The 23,177-nt window shown below is 40.0% G+C and overlaps 1 protein-coding gene across 2 annotated transcripts in view; it reads left to right on the top strand.

Annotated features, from left to right (window-relative positions):
* Positions 1-23,177, top strand: part of LOC136863906 (adipocyte plasma membrane-associated protein Hemomucin) — a 163,299-nt gene that overhangs the window by 6,387 nt on the left and 133,735 nt on the right. For both annotated transcript variants that reach the window (XM_067140319.2, XM_067140318.2), the window contains exons 3-4: positions 8,198-8,403; positions 20,987-21,103. In XM_067140319.2, coding sequence (XP_066996420.2) covers positions 8,198-8,403; positions 20,987-21,103 — 323 coding nt within the window. The remainder of the gene's footprint in view (positions 1-8,197; positions 8,404-20,986; positions 21,104-23,177) is intronic.

Here is a 23,177-nt window from a genome sequence, read left to right as displayed (position 1 = left end):
CTTTTTCAAAGCTATTTGTCAAGGATTAGTACAAACATAATATGCTGAATGTAAACCAGGCTTTCTTTCACTGAGGCATTGGCTTTCAGACCCCAACTTGGGAGGTTTGATGCTGGCTCAGTTCAGTGGTGTTTGAACGTGTTCGTCTCATGTCGGTAGGTTTACTGGCACGTACAAGAACTCCTGCGGGACTAAATTCTGGCACCTGAGTGTCTCTAAACACCGTAACAGTAGTTAGTGGGATGTAAAAACTAATATCGTTAACAATCATTTTCATTGCGCAGGGTGGCTGCGTAATATGGGCCATGTAGCTGTGAACTTGCATTTGTGACATGCTGGGTTTGAACACCATCATTGCTGGGCTGAGTGGCTCAGACGGTTAAGGCGCTGGCCTTCTAACCCCAACATGGCAGGTTCGATCCTGGGTCAGTCCGATGGTATTTGAAAGTGCTCAAATACGACAGCCTTGTGTCGGTAGATTTACTGGCATGTAAAAGAACTCCTGCGGGACTAAATTCCGGCACCTCAGCGTCTCCGAAGACTGTAACAGTAGTTAGTGGGACGTAAAGCCAATAACATTATTAATATTGAACACAATCATTGGTAGACCCGAAGGAGGCTTTCTGAGGTTTCTCATTTTTACTCCCCCCAAATTACGGCCATGGCTGCTTCCTTCCCTTTCCTAGCCCAATTCTGTCCTGTTGTCGCTGAAATAATATTCTCATTCAATTCAACCAAAATTGTATGTATTGATAATTTTTATAATATTTCATAAGTTCTCTTTACTCTTTGATATGATGTATTGGGGCACAATACTCCTTCAAATTGTAAAACAAAAGATTGTGTCATATTGTGTTATTCTTTGATCTAACCACTGATGAAGGGAATGGTTGAGATTTCCTGAAACATGTATGGTTTAATAAATAGTGTTTCTTTCATTTAATGAGTGTATTGATCAAGGCGGATTTAAATAAACGTTTTTTTTTTTGCTAGGGGCTTTACGTCGCACCGACACAGATAGGTCTTATGGCGACGATGGGATAGGAAAGGCCTAGGAGTTGGAAGGAAGCGGCCGTGGCCTTAATAAATAAACTATTATAAATAGTTATATTATACTGTCACTCCAAGCGATCCAAAGATGCAGAGTATTATTTACTTTCCTCAATTTGTTTTGTATTGTCTGACAGGTTATTGGTTGTATTGTCGAATAGCCATGTGAGAGGTTGGTTGGTGATTGAAGAAGCGGGCACCTGGGTGTGTTGATGTATTTGCTAGGAAGGATACCAAATTTGCAAGCAATGTGTATACTGTCTGCAACATTGTCAAGTGCTCTTTCCAAGTGGCTAGTGTTAATTTGGGGGAATGTTTTGGAATTGGATATCAGCACAATTGTTTGGCATTTAAGGATGTGAATATGAAATGCTTCCCAAAACCAAACCAAACCCCATGATGCAACAGGGTTGGAGGGCCATGGTCTACCAAGTGACCGCTGCTCAGCCCGGAGGCCTGCAGTTTGAGGTGTCGCGTAGTCAGCATGACGAATCTTGTCGGCCGTTATTCTTGGCTTCCTAGACCAGGATGGAATGCTTTCCAATCATTCTATACACAATTTATAGTACAAGCAAAAATCTAAAGGCCCAGGCTGAGTGGTTCAGATGGTTAAGGCGCTGGCCTTCTAACCCCAACTTGGCAGGTTCGATCCTGGCTCAGTCCGGTAGTATTTGAAGGTGGTCAAATACGACAGCCTCGTGTCGGTAGATTTACTGGCACGTAAAAGAACTCCTGCGGGGCTAAATTCTGGATCCTTGGCATCTCCGAAGACCGTAAAAGTAGTTAGTGGGACGTAAAGCAAATAACATTATTATTATTAAAATCTAAAGGAGATAGTGGGTTCGAATCCCACTGTCGGCAGCCCGGAAGATGGTTTTCCGTGGTTTCCCATTTTCACACCAGGCAAATGCTGGGGCTGTACTTTAATTAAGGCCACGGCCGCTTCCTTCCAACTCCTAGGCCTTTCCTATCCCATCGTCGCCGTAAGACCTATCTGTGTCGGTGCGACGCAAAGCCAATAGAAGAAAAAATCTAAAGGAATAAGTGGTGAAAAAAGACATCATTAATCGCAGCAAGACATGTTACATCAATTTTGTAGATTCCCTTAGATTCCTCAAATCGTAACCAGAACTACAAATAAAATCACATTGGAAAGCTTTGCTTACAGATGCATTTTTGGTTGTAAGTTATGAATGCTAATGTGTGATGTAGTTAAAAATACTTATTTCTGCATTTCCTGCTTCTTGTCTTCATGTCCAGCTACTCCAACTGAACTAGCTTGTGCTGCTTTAGGTTGTTGCCTACCATATAATCTCTATCCAGTCTATAGGGAAGTTCCGAAGTACTTTGTTACTGTTATTTTTGTGTACTTAAGGTTGCAGGTTAATGAGATCGCTAGCCTGGTGCAGCCCTCGTGAAGTAGATATTTCGAGGGTAGGTTGGTGTCTGCCATGTATACGAAACTGCTTGTTAGTATTGTTTGTGTTGTATGGGTTACAGGAATGTTGGGGACAGTACAAATGCCCAGACCACAAGCCAAGGGAACTTGAAGATTAAAATTCCTTGAACCCGTTGGGAATCAAACCTGGGACTCTGAGGACGAAGGCCAATTCACTGACCACTCAGCCATGCAGCTGGATATGCAGGAGAGCGAATGAGTGTGATCCTCTCATTCTTGAATAAGTGATGTGTACAGGAGTATTCTGAAGGTTTTTTTTTAATAAGTTACTTCGAGAACTGCTTGTGACTTCAAATGTGTAGACCAAGGCGCCTAACTGAGACTACTTCTGATATATGGTAATCCACTCACCATGGCTAGATTCTCTATTCCATATCGCTTATTGTCTGTAGTCATTGCCGTCTAAATTATAGTGATTTAGCTCCAATGTAAATCCCAGAAGGATTGATTAGAAACTGTGAATTGTATTTCAAAAGCCTTCCATGGAAGGAAAATGTAGATTGTTCCTCCCAAGACTATCATAGCATGCAAAATGTTACTTCTTTGTCTTCACTATATGCTGTGGAGGAGAAAAATATTATATTTTAGTTTGAGCTATCAGCGTATTGCCTCAAAATAGAAAAAAAGTTTATAAACTCTTCTCTGATAGCCAACATGAACAACAATGACTTCTTGATGAACATGGCAATGATCACATATGATGGGACTTGGTTCTAAAAGAGCAACTCCCTGGTATAGTTGGTTTGGCACATGCCTTCTGTGCTCGGTTGCTGGATCAGTTCTTAATACAATCAGTAGGCACTTATGAGTGCTTAAATATGAGAAACCCATGTCTGTAGTTTTACGTGCACTTAAATGACCCTCATTTGAAGGCAAAATTCTGGCACTGTGGTTTGTCTCATGACCTATAATACTTGAAGGGATGTTACACATGTTGCCAGGCGGAATGTCACAGACATTTGAGGCGCTGGCATTCTGACCCCAAGTTTGCAGGTTCGATCCTGGCTCAGTCTGGTGGTATTTGAAGTTGCTTAAATACATCAGCCTTGTGTTGGTAGATTTACTGGCACGTAAAAGAACTCCTGTGGGACTTAATTCCGGCCCCTCGGCATCACCGAAAAAGCGTACAAATTTAGTTAGTGGGACGTAAAGGCAACATCATTATTATTAAACACATACTTTGACATAATCATTGTACAATTTATGTAACTTAGCTTCAAAGCAATCTCCTCATCCTGTTGTGGAAGCAGCTCTGCCTGTGTCAAGATTAATACAATCCTTCCAATTTAATTCATTTTGGAGCTGATCATGAAAAGCTTCACTGGTGACTTGCTCTGTTAATTCTTTTGAATAATAAAATATAGTAAAATGTGTCACAATTAGACCACAGTAATATACTGAATATTGGCAAGAAATTTAGTCTGATCACAAACTGATGTATGTATTGAAGTCAGAACTTCTGACTGCTGATAGTTTTCTCCCTTATAATGAATCAAGTTTACTTGAATGTGCTCCTAACTTAGGAACGGGTTTTGATACAAAGGGCACTAGGAAAGTTTTGCAATATGCAAAAACATTTGGCTGGACACCCCTGTTGTGGTGAGAGATGAAAAGAGGGGTGAAAACCGGTCTAGAAGACAGTAAGGCGCGACCTTCACACCAGTTGTTACCAAGCAGTGGGATTGAAAGCAAGTTAAGATGTCAGTGTGGTCTAAAGGTGAATATCGTGCAATTATCTGCTACAGTTTTGCTCGTGGATTAACTGTTGACCAGTGCCTGGAGGAATTGACTCCTGTGCTGGGGAAAGACTGTCCACATTGGACAACAATTTTCTGCTGGTACAAAGAGTTCCAGAGGGGAAATTTTGGGGTTGAAGACGACCCTCACTCTGGACGACCGTCTGAATCAGTGACTGAGGAGAACATTGAAGCTGTGAGGAAAATGTTGCAGCAAGAGAGGTGGTTGACATATCAGCAGGTAGAAGAGATCTCCGAATCCCTGCACCAGCTTTCATTCAATTCTACACGACCATCTCCATGTCAGAAAGGTCATTCACTTTCAGAGGAACAAAGGGCACATCGAGTGAAATGGTGCCGAAAAATGCTAAAACAGTTTGAAAATGGGACTTCGCATAACGTCAATAGCATCGTTACAGGTGATGAAACTTGGCTTTATTATTACGATGTCCCAACAAAATCCCAGAGCAGGGTGTGGCTGTTCAAAGATGAGGGTACTTCTATGACTGTGCGAAAGTCAAGGTCAGTGAAGAAAAGGATGATTGCAATATTCTTCACTATACGGGGTATCCTGACTCGGGTTGTGCTAGAAATACAAAGGACAGTTACTGCGAAGTGGTACAGTGAGACTTGTCTGCCTCAGGTCATCCAGGCTCTCAAGCAGCTCCATCCAAGGTTACGGCTCATCACTTGGCTCTTGCATTATGACAATGCTCCAGCACATCGTGCTAATGTAACAATGGATTTTCTTGCCAGATCAGGGTTGACTGTGCTTGATCACCTTCCATACAGTCCTGATCTTGCCCCACGTGATTTCTCACTCTTCCCAGAAGTGAAGATGAAGCTGAAAGGGCGGCGTTTCACATCCGACGAGGAGCTTCTGGCAGCATGGGATCAAGATTGTGAAAATGTAACCGAAGAAAAGTGGCAGAGTTGGTTCAGTGACTGGTTTCAATGTATGGAGAAGTGTATTGAGTGTGGTGGAAATTATTTTGAAAAAGTTTAAAGTGTTCACTCACATTGCAAAACTTTCCTGGTGCCCTTTGTAGTAACTTCCGAGCTTAGGGCTATTTTCACCGTCTCATTTGTGAATGTGCTAAGTTGTTTCTTTGTAGCTTCCTTCGTGTACACTTTTTAAATTTGTATCAATGAAATTAATATTACCATGGGAGTAAGATAATATTTTGTTTTGAGAAACTCCCTTACAGTTTGCTGGAAATTGTGGCAATGTTACATAAGGAATGGTTACAATTATTCTATATGTTTAGTGAATTTTTCTGTACTGTTTGTTACTTTCACTACATGTGCTCATGGACACAATAGTCTTCTTCTGGCACTTTTCCCATACTCTAGTGGGGTTGTGGGTGTGGACTATGTTGCACATTTGGATTTGACACTGTTTTTCAGTTGGATGCCCTTCCTGACAATCCTATGTGGAGGGATTGATTTTCTATAGCATGTCCAGTGGTGGTTATTAATGTGGTATGTTGTTTGCAAAGGGGAGTGTGTTGGGTTAAACACAAACATTCAGTATCTGAGTCAGAAGAATTAACCAGATGTGGGTAAAATCCCTGATACAGGCAGGAATTAAACCCAGGACCCTCTGTACCGCAGGCCTCCAAGCTGAATATTCAGACAAGGAGCCGGACTCCCAGACACAATACTCCTTTTAATTATCTTGTCCATTCTTGAGTAAATAAAATCAAAAATGAGAGCTCAATGAATTTTTGAATACTTCTGGGCACTCCTATTCACAAACTGAAATTCATTTTTTAATGTTGACACTGATGTGAACCATTACTGTTTGAAGCAGAGGCATCATATAATAATACCGTGTGGCTATTTCTAGCTGGGTACAGCCTTGTAAGGCAGACCCACCGATGAGGGTGGGCGGCATCTGCCTTGTGTAGGTAACTGCATGTTATTGTGGTGGAGTATAGTGTTATGTGTGGTGTGTGAGTTGCAGGTATGTTGGGGATAGCACAAACATCCAGTCCCCGAGCCATTGGATTTAACCAGTGAAGGTTAAAATCCCCGACCCGGCCAGGGATCGAACCTGGGACCCTTTGGACTGAAGGTCAGTACGCTGACCATTCAGCCAACGAGTCGGACAGAGGCATCATATTATGTAATATTACAAATGGACTGGAAGAAGATAAAAGAGTGGACGACACCTACCATAATAAGGCAATAAGGTGGAAAGGGATCGGAATATACAGAGTGAACTTTAATAAAACCGACAAACTGCAGGGACTGATTCCTGGCTGGAAATGAAGGAAAAATGTCCTACGAACATGTGTCCGGAAATGGTCGGTGTGCGTGCAACGACAACCGATAGTCCCGGAACACAGTACATAGCTGAATTGCATCCACGTCACAGCAGATGTTCAAAGTGGCCTCCATGGGCTGCAATGCACGCGTTCAGACATTGTATCATGGATTGCCTCATTCTTTCGCACGTTCCGGCCTCTCGCCGAATAGCGTCACAGGCGTCATGAACACGCTGTTGATGGGTCAGCACATCAGGAACTGGTTCAGCATACACAACGCTTTTCAGATGTCCCCAGAGGTAAAAATGCAGGGGGTTTAAGTCCGGTGATCTAGGAGGCCATGCAACAGGGCCTCCGTGTCCTATCCGGAGCCTGGGAAAGATGTTGAGGTGTTGGTGAACTATAATGCGGAAGTGGGGTGGTGCTCCATCATGCAGAAACCACATAACCTGTCTTACTGCCAAAGGCACATTCTCAAGCAATCCGTTCAGAGTATTCTGCAAGAAGTCCAGGCGTTGTGGAATAATAACTGGTCCAAGTGTGTGGTCGCCAAGAATCCCTGCCCAAACATTGATGCTGAACCAATGCTGGTGAGACGCTTCAACCATTCCCCGGGGATTTTCTGTAGCCCACAGATGAAGGTTATGCAGATTGACGATGCCATCTCTGGTAAATGTTATTTAATCGGTAAAGAGGATTGACGACAGAAATCCCAAAACTGTGATGGCCTGGTGCCAAAACCATCAACAAAATCCTTCCCATAGAGGGAAATCCGCTGCTGATAATCCTGGCACTCGTTGCAGGGGATAGCGATAATAGCGGTTGTCATGCAGGATACACATAATCGTAGTCTGGCTTACACCATGTTGGTGGGCCACTTGCCTGGAGCTTTTATTAGGGTTTGTCTCAATGTCCTGTAGAACCTGTTCCTCCAGATCTGGTGTATGCACAGTTTGCCGCCTCCCTACATGTCGTCTGTCTGAAAGGACCCATGATCACACAAACGCCCAAAAATGGCTTGAAACGTTGTGTGATGTGGTTGGAGTTTGTGAGGGTACTTGTTTTGGTATAGCTGTGCTGCCTCTCGACCGTTTCCATCGGCTTGGCCGTACACAAACATCATCTCGGCTTGTTCCTGACATGAATGCCAGACCATTTTCCTTTCAACAGTACGCTGCTTCAATCACACTATCTGCAACAGAAGAAACTCTCTGCAAGTAGTCAGAGAAAATTTCATTCGTCATTGTCATCTACCGTCGCAACGATGCATTTCCAGACACATGTTCATAGGACATTTTTCCCTACATTTCCAGTCAGGAATAAGTCCCTGTAGTTTGTCGGTTTTATTAAAGTTCACTCTGTATTTTAAGGAGAAGCAGACTCGGAACTAAGGGCATCTTATTTATGTCAGTACAGTGACAATACAGACTCATGAAAATAATTCAGAGTAAAGAATTTCATGTCATTTTGTAGGGTAGATATGACAATTGTATGCTTCAAGATTAATAAGCTTTAGATACCTTCACACACTACTACCTTTATATTATTCATTAAATAATTATTTACTGGATACTTTTGTTAGGAGGCAAGTCTTGTTACTAACTCTTTATTTTAGTTTTAGTACCTACAATTTCCTGAATTCTATCCCTAATATTTTTTTCTCTCTTTCTCTGTACGATTAGTGTAACTCCATCTCTGCCTTTGGATGGTCCGTTGGCTCTCAATGACAAACTGAACAATGCAGAGCATCTATTTGAAGGGGAGCTTAAGGGACCAGAGGCAGTTGTATCATACAATGGCCATTTATATACCGGAGTTCATGGAGGGCATATCCTTAAGATTGAAGATGGAGAACTTGTACGAGTGGGAAAGTTTGGAAAAGATTGTGGTAGGTTGTACTCTTGCATCTAATGAAAGACTAGTATTATTTTTTTATAGGACTTCATTGCTTTTTAATTTTTCATTCATACATTGCACTGCATATATTATGTAAATAACATTTACTATGCTTTAGAAACCGGAATTTTCTTGTTATAATTCATAATTAGTTGCACGTATATTTTGTTAATTATAAATATTTAAATAGGAAAGGAAACTGAATGGGGAGAAAAAATATAAGTTGTTGAATCACATCTAGTAATTTGTTGCTATCTTTATCTTTCCTTGTATTATTGTTATTCAGTAATTCCAGTATTTAATTTCATTGTAGGTTAGTGCAGTATTGTGATTTAGTCAACACTCCCAAAACTATTTGACACCTTCTACCAATTTATCGTTAGGTTACTTGTGATAGATATTATATAGAGACAAACCCTTTGCAGCTCTTCCTATCCAGGAGAACTTGTTTAATAACGGATTTCAGCGTCATTTCATTAATAAGGCTCCATCACCACCATTTATGGGCGCTTTCCACATATTGCTGATGGCCACTCTACTGAGTCAAATTATTTACTTTCACTCTACATGGAATTCCCACCTTCACTGTATACCCCAATACTTTAGCAGAACCCTGATACTTATTACATAATGGATTTCAGTATCATTTTCATTAATAAGGGGTCATCGCCCAATATTAAGGGCCTCTTCCACATAATTCTTATGACCTTTACAGCATCTAATTATTTACTCTCACTCTGCATAGACTTGCCAGTTGCATGCTATACTTCATTGCCACAGCAATTCGAGCACCCTAGTCAGATTTGTCCAGATTAATACAAATAAATACGTTCATTTTCATTATAGACTGTTCTGCCTTTCAGCATTCAGTCTGCAACACTCTGTGAATTTACTAAACTCTGCCACAATCCTCTGTTTGTAACAATTTTTGTGGCTTCATTTAGTCCCATACCTCTTAAGTAATTAGAAACGGAGTCAAGCCATCATCTTTGTCTCCCTCTACTTCTCTAACCCTCCATGACAGAGTCCATTATTCTCCTAGGTAACCTATCCTCCTCCATTCGCCTTACATGATTCCACCACTGAAAACAGTTTATGCGTACAGCTTCATCAAGAGAGTTCATTCCTAACTTTGCTTTTATCTCATTCTGAGTACCCTCCTGCCATTGTACCCACCTGTTTATACCAGTGATCATTCTTGCTATTTTCATGTGTGTCACATCTAACTTATGTACAGTAGAAGTCCGTTATAGCGAGAATTCATAATGGCGAAAAATTTACTCGCTATAACGGATTGTCGTTATATCCGATTTTTTGGTAAAAGTTGGGAAAACCCCATATACATTAAATTCAGTATGAAATGGTAATCCGTTTGTTCAAAATTTGAGTTTTTGCGGATAATATCCACACTGCGGCTTACTTGTTTGTTGTTTTTCGAAATCCGATACTACGTGAAAGTGTGTGTTTAATTTCATACTGAAAAACATATATTACCGTATTTCTTCGAATCCAAGACGACTCCCACTTTTTCCTTCAAAAAATTAATCAGGCTTAAAAAGTGCTTTGTAAAATCATATGAATGTCTTTTCTTATACAGTACGCATTTTTAGACTGTAGACACCGAACACTGGCTTTAGTTATGCCGTATTTTTTGCGGCTGTACAATTATGCTTTATTTCAGTAGGTTTAATAACCATTAACTTAAAATTGACATCATAATATCAAAGGGAACTCGTTGAAAATTTGCCGGCAGTACACATTCCACGCGTCTCTACAATACGACGATCCACCAGGAAAATATTCTTGCTTACTATAAAACTGTTACCGGTACTTTCACTCAGTGTCAGATATAACTGGCTGCTGCTACACGCACGTCTTGCTTGCCAGATTCGGCCAACTTCAGCGCCGAGCGATGTATAGGTCTTAATCGCGGACTTTGAAAGTCAACGAACTAGTTTATTGGGCCGCGGTATGGCAATTCCGCCCATACATTTTTGTGCACATACCTCACAATTTCATCTTCAACTTCTTTAAAGCGTCTTTGTTGCGGGCCACTCAATGCATTTTTTTGTGCAGTACGCATTTTTAAGCTATCTTTGTCTTCACTGTAATGTCGAATATGGGCTTTAATTAGGCCTATGCCGTATTTTCTTGCGGCTGCACAATTATTATACATTTCCGAGTGTTTAATAGCCATTAACTTAAAATTGGCATCATAACATCGACGAGAACCCATTGAAAATTTTCCGGCAGTACCTGTTCCACGTATCTTTACAATACGACGATCCATCATGAAAATACTCCGGCTGTCTATGAAAATTTTACTAAGCATCAGGTACAGCAGACGTGTTATAACTCTGCTACTGATAGCCATGGCCTTTCTAAGAATTCGAAGGCTCGCATGTTTTGATGTCATACTGCAGATTTGAGAAATATTTCTGTAGAGGTTAATAGTATGTCATTCTCTCTTCACTATTTTCTGAGATCCAGTGACGTTACATAATAATAATGTTATTTGTTTTACGTCCCACTAACTACTCTTTTACGGTTTTCGGAGATGCCGAGGTGCCGGAATTTAGTCCCGCAGGAGTTTTTTTACGTGCCAATAAATCTACCGACACGCAGTTGACGTATTTGAGCACCTTCAAATACCACCGGACTGAGCCAGGATCGAACCTGCCAAGTTGGGGTCAGAAGGTCAGCGCCTTAACCGTCTGAGCCACTCAGCCCGGCTGTGACGTTACACATAGGCACTGTACGACCGGTCGCCGTGGCTAGCGATGTAGGGCTATGATAAGGAGGCGGTCGTTTATTGTCAACGAGTTTTGTGTGTGTCTGCGCGCGTGCGGTTGGGGGTGGGGGGTGAAAAGAAACAGCGTGGTTTGGTTACTGCGGTAGTTGCCAGTGGTGTTCATTACTATCAGGCTGCGAGTGCAAAACGATCCTTAATTTTTCACACAATATTCTGAGGAAAAAAAAGTCGTCTTTTATTCGAAGAAATACGGTATCACTCCAGAGGCTTCTGTGCCAAACATTTCAGTTTTCTTTTTCAAACGGCATCACCAAACCTAACCGTATATGTATCATGGAAACCTATTTGAAACGCATGTAGAGAAATGATAACCTCCTCGCTAAAAATTGACATGGGAATACCTTTCCGAAATTTAACTAGACGCGAGAAAATATAAACTATCCTCTGAAATCAGTGGTAGTACCCTGCCATATCTTGAGGTGTATCTCTTATTTAATTTCAGTATACGGTATACCATTAAAATTAAGAGATCGTTTACTTCAGCCTATATTTTTACGAGTTAACAACTGCTATCAGCCACGTTACTTACGCATTTATTACAAAAACGTGTTCTCCTCTTTCATTTTCCTCGCGGAAGAGCAGTCGACGGGTATTACTAATTGAGTCCGACATTGCCTTCGAATGTCGACGAGAGAGCTCGCTGGTGGGCATAGCGAGAAAACGATATGGTACCGAAGATGATCGATCACATTTTGTGGCAAACGTTTCAGTTTTGTTATTCAAATAGTGTCACATATCCTAACTTACCTGTACTATATGTATGATGAAAACTACATCAAGCGGAAGTAGAGAAATTATAACGTTCTCGCTATAAATTTACATGATAATAGCCTTTCCGTAATTTAACGGACGTGAGAAAATATATACGAACCTTGTAATCAATGACGCATTCTTACTTAATTGCGGTATTTAGCATTAAAATTAAGCGATCGTTTATTCAGCGTTTATCTTTAATGAGTTAAAAACGGCTATCGGACATGTTATTTACGCACTTTTTACGAAAACATGTTCTCCTCTTTCATTTTCCTCGCGGAAGAGCAGTTGACGGGTATTACTAACTGACTCCGACATTGCCTTCGAATGTCGATGAGAGAGCTCGCTGGTGGGCATAGCGAGAAAATGATTCGGTACCGAAGATGATCGATCACATGTTGGATAATGACTGGGTGCATAAATATTGGCAACGGAAAAAATCGAGCGCGCATAATCGCTCGTAATAACGGATGCGTCAGCGATAGGGTTCTCGCTGTCACCGAAGGATAATACACAGTTTAATATAGGAATTTTGAAGGGACGGACAAAAGTTATCGTTATAACGGGGTTCTCATTATATGCAGTACTCGCTATAGCGGACTTCTGCTGTATAACATATCCTGTGTCCATCTTGCTTTCACTCGCTTAAAGCCAAGTTGGTCTGGAAACAGACCGTTGTGAAGCTAGTTTTGTCCAGGAGCTGACTACTTTCTTACTGAATACTGTTGATCGCAGCTGCAAGCTCACTGCATTAGCTTTGCTGTACCTTGATTCAGTCTCAGTGCAGTGTTCTCTGTAGGACCATTTTAATGGATGCACCACCCTGCCGTTTTTACAGACCACCCATCTAATCTAACCTAGATATGTGCTAGTTGCATAATATTAACATATATTTGAGTTGTTGCAAGTCCCAAATTAAAATGTAAATACTGTAAAACTGTGTATTTAAATGATAAATCTTCATTATTTTGAGCATAATTGCATCAATTACATCAGAGTTCAGATGTTTTGCTTGTCTCACGTAGTGTCGTGCGCGAACGGTGCCTCGATTAGCGTGGAATAGCATGTGAGCACTGGATGCCGCATGAATACAAACCTGTGTGGCACTCCACAACAACTGAGGGGTAAGCCAAGGTGTTACATGATTACAAATGAGCAGTAGAATGCTAGAAGTTCAAAATACTCCTTTGTCTTTTTTGTGATAATAACACCAAAATAGTTCAATTTTGCAGTAAATGTTTACCTTTCTGGTATTACTGTTAATGTCCTGAGGGGAATAAATTGAAATTTTATCATATTAATTTTTTACATAGTATTCCTCGCCCGGCTACTCATTCCTGCCACCTGGCTTACAAAAATTTCTGGGGAGAACACTGTACTCCACTACCATCCTGGGAGAATATCCTAAATACTTGAAATGGTCTGCCTGTTCCAGGTCTCTATTTCAATCATTTTAGTCTTGGAAAGTCTAATTTTCATATCATACTTGTTGCATCTGTTTTCAAGTTCCAAGATATTGGACTGCAGGCTTTCAGCACAATCTGCCATAAAGACAAAAGTCATCGGCATAGGCTAAATTGCTTACTACATTTCCACCTAATTGAATCCCTGCCTGACACTTTATATCTTTCAATTGATGGTCCGTGAAAACTATGAACAACAAAGGTGAAATATTACAGCGTTGTCATTCTCCTACAAGTACCTTGAACCAAGAACTCAGTCTACCGTCAATTCTCACAGTAGCCTAATTGTAAACATAAATGTCTTTGATTTTAATAATTACCCATAATCCCATAGTCTCTCCAGTACGCCAAACATAATTTCCTTCGGTCCTCTCCAGACCTAGGCCTTCTCTAGATGTATGAAACAAAACATAACTGTCTATTCCTCTTGCAGCATTTTTCAGTTATGTGGCACATACTGAAAATCTGATCCTGATAGCCCTTCTGTGGTCTGAAATCACACTGGTTTACATCCAAATTCCTCTCAATCATCAGTTGCACCCTCCATTCCAGAATGACAGTGAACGGTTTGCCTGGTATCTGATCAATAAAATACCTCTATTGTTGTTGCAATCCTTCCTGTTCCCTTGTTTATAGATTGGGTAAAGTAAACTCATGTCCTCGTCCCTAGGTAGTGAATCTCTCTTCAGCCACAGCCCCCAATGGAGGTGAGCTGCATGTACAATTTTACCCACGTACCTGCCTTCCTGCCATTCTTACATGTCTGGCAGTACCGGGAATCAAACGTGGATCTCCAAGAACAGCAGATAGAAGTGCTAACCTTAACGCTACGGCAGCGGATTATCGATAAGTACAATTATGGCTTTTGTCCAATCAGAAAGTACGTTACTAACATTCCATGCTGATCTTATTATTCTGTAAAGCCATTGCATCCCTGCCTTCCCACTGTATTTCTCCATTTCAGGTCTGATTTAATCTATTCTTGCTGCTTTATGCAATGGAGTTTATTCACCATCCTTTCTAATTCCTCAGGCATAATTTCACAAACATCATTGTCCTCCTTCCCATTAGCTCGGTTGTTCACAACATCACCAGAATGGTTTATTGAGAAGATTTTGAAAATACTCCTTCCATCTGCCCAGTGATTCCCTGGGATCTACTAAGACTTTACCTGATTTCTATTAATTTCCTCTTTTCCCCCCTTCTTATCTGAGATTCTTTATTACTGTCTGGAAAGGCTTCTCTGTTACTTCACTTAGCCTTTCCAGGTTTTTTCCTAAAATCTTCTCATGGCTACTTCTTGGAGTCGTCAATAATTTGTTTCAATCTTTTTCTTTCATCCACGTACAATTTCCTGTCTGTATCAGTACTTGTTTGGAGTCATTTCAAATAAGTTTTCCTTTTATGTTTACTAGCTGTCCTCACTTCATCGTTCCACCAAAATGTTAGCCTTTTCCCATGTTTACACACAGTTGTTCCTAGCGATTCCGTTGCTATTTCTACTACAGCATTCCTGCATTTCTATATCCTGACCCTCCTTACTGTCTACTGTTCAGAACTTTTCACTAATCATAAATCATTATACTTCTAATTTCCTCATCCTGGAGGCTTTCTACCCTTATTCATCTGCTGACAGATTTTCCTAGGCCTAGAGATATTTACTTAACTACAGGTCATATAGTTGTCTGTATCATGAAAAAATTCCCAGCAAACCCACACGTTTCTAACAGATTTCCTGAATTCTCAAAGTTGTTTAAGATAACATCTGTTATGGATCTGGTGCCCATTCTCTCCCATATGTAGTGGTGAATAGTCTTATTCTCGAAGAATATTTTCGTAACAGTTAATCTCATACTAGCACAGAAGTCCAGAAAACACTTCCCATTAAATTAAATTGACTGGTCGAGTTCATAGAAGAGAAGGACGTTGCCATTCTTTGGCTAGGTAAGATCCAGTTTAAGATAAGAAGAGGGTCGCACATAAGAATGGATGTTGTGGTTTAGGATTGAGTATGAAAAAATGTGTGTGTTTTTAATCTTTTACAATCAAACCTAAACTTTGGTTTACAATTACAGAACTTTTAGATTTATAGAATGTTAGCATCCAGCATGGGGAATTGTCAGAGATATCACCCTGACTTCACCACTATTATCTGAAGTCATAATACCAGGAATTTCCAATAACATCTTGAATAAAAAATTAACATAAGTAGCCATATTGTGATGAAAACATGGAATAATACTAACATGACAGAAGAAAAGAAGAAAATGGAATATTTTCATGTCTTGCTAAATATTAAGAGCATGCAATAAACAAAGAATATTTCACCAATAACAAGGCATAGTAGGCTGAAATGTGCTGTAGGGATGAATTAATTTACTACAGAAATAATAAAGGCAGTGATTACTAGCGATCACATTTGTCATTGAGATTATTTTGCCTCTTGGCCTTTTCTCAACTACATGGGGGCTTGCACTATTGTGGATTAAACTGTTTTATGGTCGAATGCTTTTTTCTGATGCCAAACCTATGTGGAGGGATTTATTCACTATTGTGCTTTTTGTGGTGGGTTGTAGTGTGATGTGTTGTATGGAGATGGTGTGTATTAAGATGAACAAAAACCCAGCCCCCTAGCTGATGAAATTAACCATACACAATTAATATCTGTGCCTTGGCTGGGAACTGAACATGGGCTCTTCCGAACTGTAGGCCAGTGCGTTGACCATTCAACCAAGGAGCCAGACGTTGATTGTACAGAATATGTACATACATACATCATTATAGGATCTGAACCACGGTATCCAGCGGTGAGAGGCCGACACGCTGCCTTCTGAGCCACGGAGGCTCTTGTACTTTTATTAGTTCGTTTATTGCACTTCAGGTTGTATTGTCAGCTCGTAATGGGAAGAATATTTTCCAGTGTCGGTACTTCAAACCTACATGTCTAACTTACCTGATGTTCCGTATTTGACTTTTCAGAAAAAATCTCGCTCCGGAATTTTGCGCCAAATGACGATAACCGCAAATTAGTTGAACCAGTTGTGTTTATATTATATTTGATGTATCTTTTAAATGTAGATGAATTGTAAATAATTTACAAATAACTGAATTCTTTGAATAATTTATGCATCCAAAGTTTTTGCTTGCCTGTATTTTTTGTCAAAAATGTGCGTTAATTACGCAAGAAAATACGGTATTATGCATTTTTTTACGTGTGTTGGTGTGACATAAATATTATTCATATGTGTCATAAATGAGAATGTACCTTAATTAAGGCCACGGCTGCTTCCTAGGTCTTCCCTATACCATCATCGCCACAAGACCTATCTGTGTCGGTGCGACGTAAAGCAAATAGTAAAAAACAAAAAAAAAAAAAAAAAAAAAAACTATTTATTCCATATTACTCGAAATAATCTATATACCCAATGTAAAGTTGCTGGTCCTGCTGCCTTTATCATCTCAGTAGCCACCCCATCCACACTTGAAGCTTTGCCACTTTTCGTTGTCTTTATAGCTCCTATTTCCAGCATTGTTTCTTCATTTTGGTTTTCTTCCACCATTTCTTCTTCACGTTCCTCCACTCCCTCCAGTACTTTGAACATATTGTACATACATAAAAAGCATATATATACTAATTAAAATAATGTTTCAAGAAGACAGGCATATTGCCTTCAACTGAGAGATGAAGAGAAGAAATAGTTCAAAGAAGTGATGTATGAAAAGAAGAGAGAATTAACGATGAAGTATGAGGAGGTGTTTTTAGATCACAGCTAGATGAGCCTTTCATACTTACGTAGTATTTCGATGCAGGCATGTTTTAAAGCCGAGTTGCTGGACATGCTTCTGACGCCCACTGGTGGGAAATTCCATTTTTGGACTGTGGTAACGGTGAATGATTTCGTGTAGATTGTTGTTCTGTGTGCAGGAAGAGATGAACACATAGTGCTATAGGATCGGGTATTTTTGTATTGGTCTGTGGAGATGAGTTTGATGCCATCACGTACATGGTCTGGTTGGGAATTCTTAAGAACATTATGATGGTGATGATTGTTGTTTAAAGGGGCATAACATCTAGGTCATTGGCCCCAAGAATATTATGCAAATGCATATGACTCCCCATACAGTTTTACTTTCATTTGGCAGTGTGCCTCTTTATTATGAAGCATGGGACACTCTACTGACCAGTACGTCTTCAGACTGTAGTTCAGCTGTCATCTGTATCCAGGCAGAACTGTGATATATTAGTGAACACCACTTTTCTCCAGTCTGCAAGATGATATGCTGCCTGTTCCTGTCAGAAGCTCAAATGTGCTTGGCGATGCCTCTATTGGTAAAACAGTGAAACTGAAACTACACCAACTTGGAACTTTAATCAGAAGATGTCACCACTAAAATATTGAGTAATTTTGTTATTGTGAAGTTTCCTAAACTGACTAAATTTCTCCTATTTTTGTTTGCTGTACATCAAGAAGTTTGGACATACTTCCATGGATGACACTACCAAAAAAACTATGATCATGCACCCTGCTGCGAGGTGTAAGAACTTACAATTTAAAGAAGTTTTGTATTTCTAGGTTTTTGTAACTGATTGATGTTCATTTATTTTTGGGTTGGCAATATTTCCCTTTCCTTTCTGCCAGTTTTGAATCTGGCCAATGAAAAATTTCTGTAATTAATTTTCAACCTATCACAGGCTTCTTGTTCGATTCTGAGTGTTACCTTTGAATTCAACCAATAAAATTGAGAGGGTGTGGCTGGTTTAGTCTTGAATGATCTCGAACCTTCCCTGAGGGTTTATAAACTGCGGCTTTTCTCGTTTCTTGGTCAATTGATCACCATTTTTCTATACTCCATACGGCTCTACTTCTAAATTGACGTTTTAGCAGAGTTTGGCTCTGTCTGGTGGTTATGCGCTGAAGCATAGACATCCAACCAATCCCATCCAATATTCTCTTTTAGTTCCAGATATTGTTAGAAAGTGTAGTTCTTGTGAATTTGTTTTCAATTCATATTCATTCGTTTTTCTGACTACTGTATTACAATTTAAAAGGGCTGTTTACCACGGTCATATTGCATCAGCTGTTCTCGCAGGTGTAGCGCACTGGCAAAAGAGGGAAGGTGATGCTAATTTGTTTTGCGAAACTTCAATTTAGAAGTAAGGCCATGCTGAGTATGTGTGTGTGTTGAAGCAGGAGGCCAGCAGAACATCTACAAGGTAATGGCCACGTAAATTCTATCTTTCTTGCTGTCTCCGCAACTTTAGCTGAGGGGAAGTTCCAAATCTTTAACTATGTAACATACTTTTCTAAAATGTAAATTTTCTTTTGGCTAATGTAAAACTTCATAAATTTCATAAAGTCTTTAACTGTAAATCGGGGATAGAGAGTGAGCTACCCTCTCGAGCTCCCCTTCATCTTGGTTTGAAGTGACTACGATTTTGCAACCTTTTCTTAACTGTAATGTATTAGTTATTTCCATGTGTGCCACCTCAGTAGTTTTAGACTAGCCCCCGTTTCATTGGCCAAGAGCCTTGTAGGTTTTAATACTTCATTATCTGGGAGCGCAGTGTATGCCTTCGTTCTGGTTGTGTTCAGACTGTTTATTTAACCTGTTCTTTTTTCGCAAAGGCCCTGTGGGTTGGGTACTAGATACCCCTGCGTTAAACTATTTCCATTTGTAATTCGTGCCTTGTGAGGCCAGAGGTTGTAATATTTTGATGTAATATTGCCTTGAGCGGGCTGTAAGAAACTGAGAGCCTGTTAGCTCTTTTTCAAGTTTTGTAATAGTAAAGAGTACCTTTGGAAGGCTAGATATTGTATTTAGGAAGCATTTGCTCTTGAATTAGGGGTTTTCTGCCCTTGACTAAATTGAAGTTTTGTAAATTGGATCTTGTATCTCTGAAATTGTAAAACTAGGGGCTTGAAGCCCAAAATTGTTAAGGTTCTGAATCTTGGATTTTTCCTAATCTGGTTTCAAGATTGGCATTGTACCTGATATGTGTTTTTATGTTCACCAAGTTAAAATTGTTAAGTTGTTGTTTTTTGAAAAAATATAACCTTCAGTTCAAGTTTTAAATTAATTTTGATAATGTAGATAGACCCATTCACCCTGGCACCTTCTTTGACCTCTTTCTGCTCCACGGGTATCCCCGTAACAATACCCATGGTGTGCTTGCAGGCTGTTGCTTGATGAAATGATCCTCTGTGCTGGTGGTCCACTCCATTCCCACTGCATCCAGCAATGATGTACAGTATATTCACAACGGTCCAAGTGGTGAACAAGGCACCAAAATGTTCAACCTGCCTCGCTTAGTCAGAATTCGTGGCCACTCACAAACTCCTTTAGCTGGTCAAAGGCTTGTCGAATGAACCATTGAGATCTGCTGTGTGTTCACTCAATTTAGCTATGTTGCTCGCACTACTAATAAGGCCTTATTTGGTGTCTTGCATGTATGAATGAGGAAGGGAAATGAGCACCGCTAGTAGCACTTCTATGCAAGCAATCGGCATTAAAGAGAAATGGGACACGTCAGTCTATTATGACAGTGTGTGTCAACCTTCATTATACTCACTCGATTTGTACTTGGTGTGCATTTTTAAAATGCAAATGAGTGTATTTGAGGAGTATATTCAGAGTGAAGTGTTTGGAGGAATTTAGGAAAAAGTGTGTACTCATCGTTGAATATCAATGTGGCTAAGGTGTGAGTGATGCTAGTGTTGCCATTTTCTTATGCAGCTGGATCATGTGATGAATGGAGTGAAAGTATGACTTACAGTTTCATCTAGCATATATCTATCTGAGGGCTTGGCAGACTGGTTCACTGACAAAAGTAATGTGGAAACTGTCTCACCTATTTCCCTAGCATGCCTTTTCAGTAATGCTCGTACTTTCTGTTTAATTCAACCAACTTTTGTACAGAGTAGACTGCTTGCATCATACATACCTACCCATCTACTATAGATACATACTAGTGCTTGAAGTCAGAACGCACAGTCACATGGAGCTTGGAGAAAATTGCAAGTTCAGTCGATGAATAGTCACTGGGGGAATAATTGTTGGTGGTAAATGCTCTCAGGATTTGAACACAAACCCTCAAGGTTTCTCTTCATTTCCAGTGATAGTTTTATTGGACCAGTCAGTGTACAAGGAGTCCATATTTTGAATTCAAGATAACACATGTAATTGTATTACATGCTGTTTTTCTGTAGAGTTGGAAAGCCTTTTGTGAATAGCAACTCATTCAAGTGAATGTCTTTCATAAATTTTAGTAATCCCTTCTTATTCCAACTAAGGGCTATGGCTTTATTCCCAAATCGCTTGATATCCTTTCAGGGAACTACTATTGTTTAAATTCCTGATAAGACAGTTTGCCAGATACTGTGTAAATATGTGTATCATCTTATAATTTATTATTTTACAAACTTGTTTATTATGCCAGAAACTGACCTGTAGAAAGTGTGCCCAATTTTTTTTCCTTCAACAGTATTATGTTACATACTGGGAGTATGTATGAAGACTTCATATTGAGAATTGTGTTGTTCTTACAGATGGTATCTGGGAAGAGAAATTGTGTGGTCGACCTCTTGGAATGAAGTTTGATAAAGGAGGCAATCTGTACGTGGCAGATGCTTATTATGGTATTTTCAGATTGAATGTTAGGACAGGTAAGTACTCTTCACTTCTAAGCTTACTTTTGTGTGCGAGTTGCTTTATTGTACACTTGTCTTCTGGTGAGGCAGTAGACCTATAACAAAAAGTGCTGCAAATCTCTTATTGTTAAAGGACACATTCCTGACAAAATGAGACTGTTAGTATACAATGCACCGAGCTCGATAGCTGCAGTCGCTTAAGTGCGGCCAGTATCCGCTAATTGGGAGATAGTGCGTTCGAACCCCATTGTCAGCAGCCCTGAAGATGGTGCAGAAGGAAAATGCATATTTGCTTTCCCAAATTGGCAATGCAGATCAGACGCCAGTCTACTTTGAAATGCCAGTGGACAGGACTGTGAATGTTAAGGGTGCGAAAAGTGTTATCATTAGAACAGTTGGTAATGAAAAACAATGGTGTATGGTAATGTTGTATATTCTCGCAGACGGAACCAAATTGCCGCCGTACATTGTTCTTGAGTGAAAGACTCTTCCTAAAAATCTACCTGCTGGTGTTATCGTCAGATCTCTGAACTCCAGCTGGATGGACAGTTCACTTGTGTCTGGCAACGTCGCCCTGGTGCATTATTGGGACAAAAGAGCTTGCTTGTTCTCGACAGTTACCGCGGCCACACAACAGACACTGTGAAGAAACATACCAAGGATGGGAAAGCCGACCTAGCAGTCATTCCGGGTGGGATGACGTCTATGCTACAGCCGCCGGATGTCTGCGTGAACCGTCCAAATAAAGCAGCCTTGAAACAGCTCTATACAGAATGGATGGTGGCTGATAATCACACGCTGATGCCAAGTGGTCGCATTCAGCGCCCGGAAGTTCAGCTGCTGTGTTTGTGGATTTTGATGGCATGGAATCATATCCCTGGAGACCTCAGACGGAAGAGCTTCAGGAAAGGAAATGTAGCATTTCTAATGCTCTGGATGGCAGCGATGACGACATTTTGTGGGAAGGTGATGGTGATGAGAGTTCCGAAGTTGGTACTGATGGTGGTGGTGGTGGTGGTGATGAATGAACTCGATAGATGTTGTTCTGGAAATGTTTGTTTACTTTTATTTGTATTTTCTAATCATTTGATGTGTGTTAGTAAAGATTGTAAATAATTTTGACTTCACTTTTTTTAAAAATTTTGTTTTTTCAATATAAGGGTGCGGGTCTTATTCGGTGGCGGGTGGTATTCGAGACTTGGTGCCAGATTATCGCGAGCACGCCTGACAATGTTGAAATCTTTCTGTCCACACAAGACTGACAGTGTGTATTTCAGTGTTCTCATATTCCTGAATTTATTTTATAATATCAAATCATGATACCTATGGTCCATCTCATCCGGGTACAGTATGTGATGAGGAGGAGAAGCACTGTCTGTATCGCTCATTGTTTGTGCTTAAAAAAAAGTAAGTAGTGAAAAGTCTACACTATTAGTTTCATTCCTTGAAATATTTGTTTTAAATATTGTACACTGTTCAGGAATGAACCAGCAGGCATAACTACCATAAATTATAAAATACAGTTTTATAAATGGTAAAAACACAAGTTTAAATACAAAACAGTATATATACCAAATAAATACCCTATTTATGCAAATAATACCCGCACATTTTTAAAAAACTTCAGGTACAAAATTGGGGTGCGGGTTTTATTTGCGTCAATGTTGGCATTTTTTTTTTCAAAATCAGCCTTCCTAAAGTTAGGGTGTGGGGATTATTCGCGTAAATGCGGTATTACTGCAAGAACTGCATGATACTGAGAGTGTTATAAAGTAGCTTTTGAAGCAAAAGACTGAACAAAAAGGTGAACTTTCAAAGAAATACCACCGTACAAGGAATAGCATATCCATGAAATTTCTTAAGAAATTTATGAGGGTTAAAGGGCTGAAAACAAACAGCACCCTCTTTTAAAAGATTTATTGCCCCATGCTCTAAAATACACAGTAGCTATCACAGGACAGTGACTGGCTGGCAGATTGAGCTGCAGCACGTAAGGTCGACATGCTATATTCAAATGGAGGTTTTGTTCATAACAAAGGCACATTAGTCATTTACACTTAACAGCCATGAACGCCTAATTTTAGTTCGA

The sequence above is a fragment of the Anabrus simplex genome, chromosome 2 (genome assembly GCF_040414725.1).
Source record: "Anabrus simplex isolate iqAnaSimp1 chromosome 2, ASM4041472v1, whole genome shotgun sequence".
In the NCBI taxonomy this organism is placed as follows: Eukaryota; Metazoa; Arthropoda; class Insecta; order Orthoptera; family Tettigoniidae; genus Anabrus; species Anabrus simplex.
This window is presented reverse-complemented; position numbering and strand designations above follow the sequence as displayed.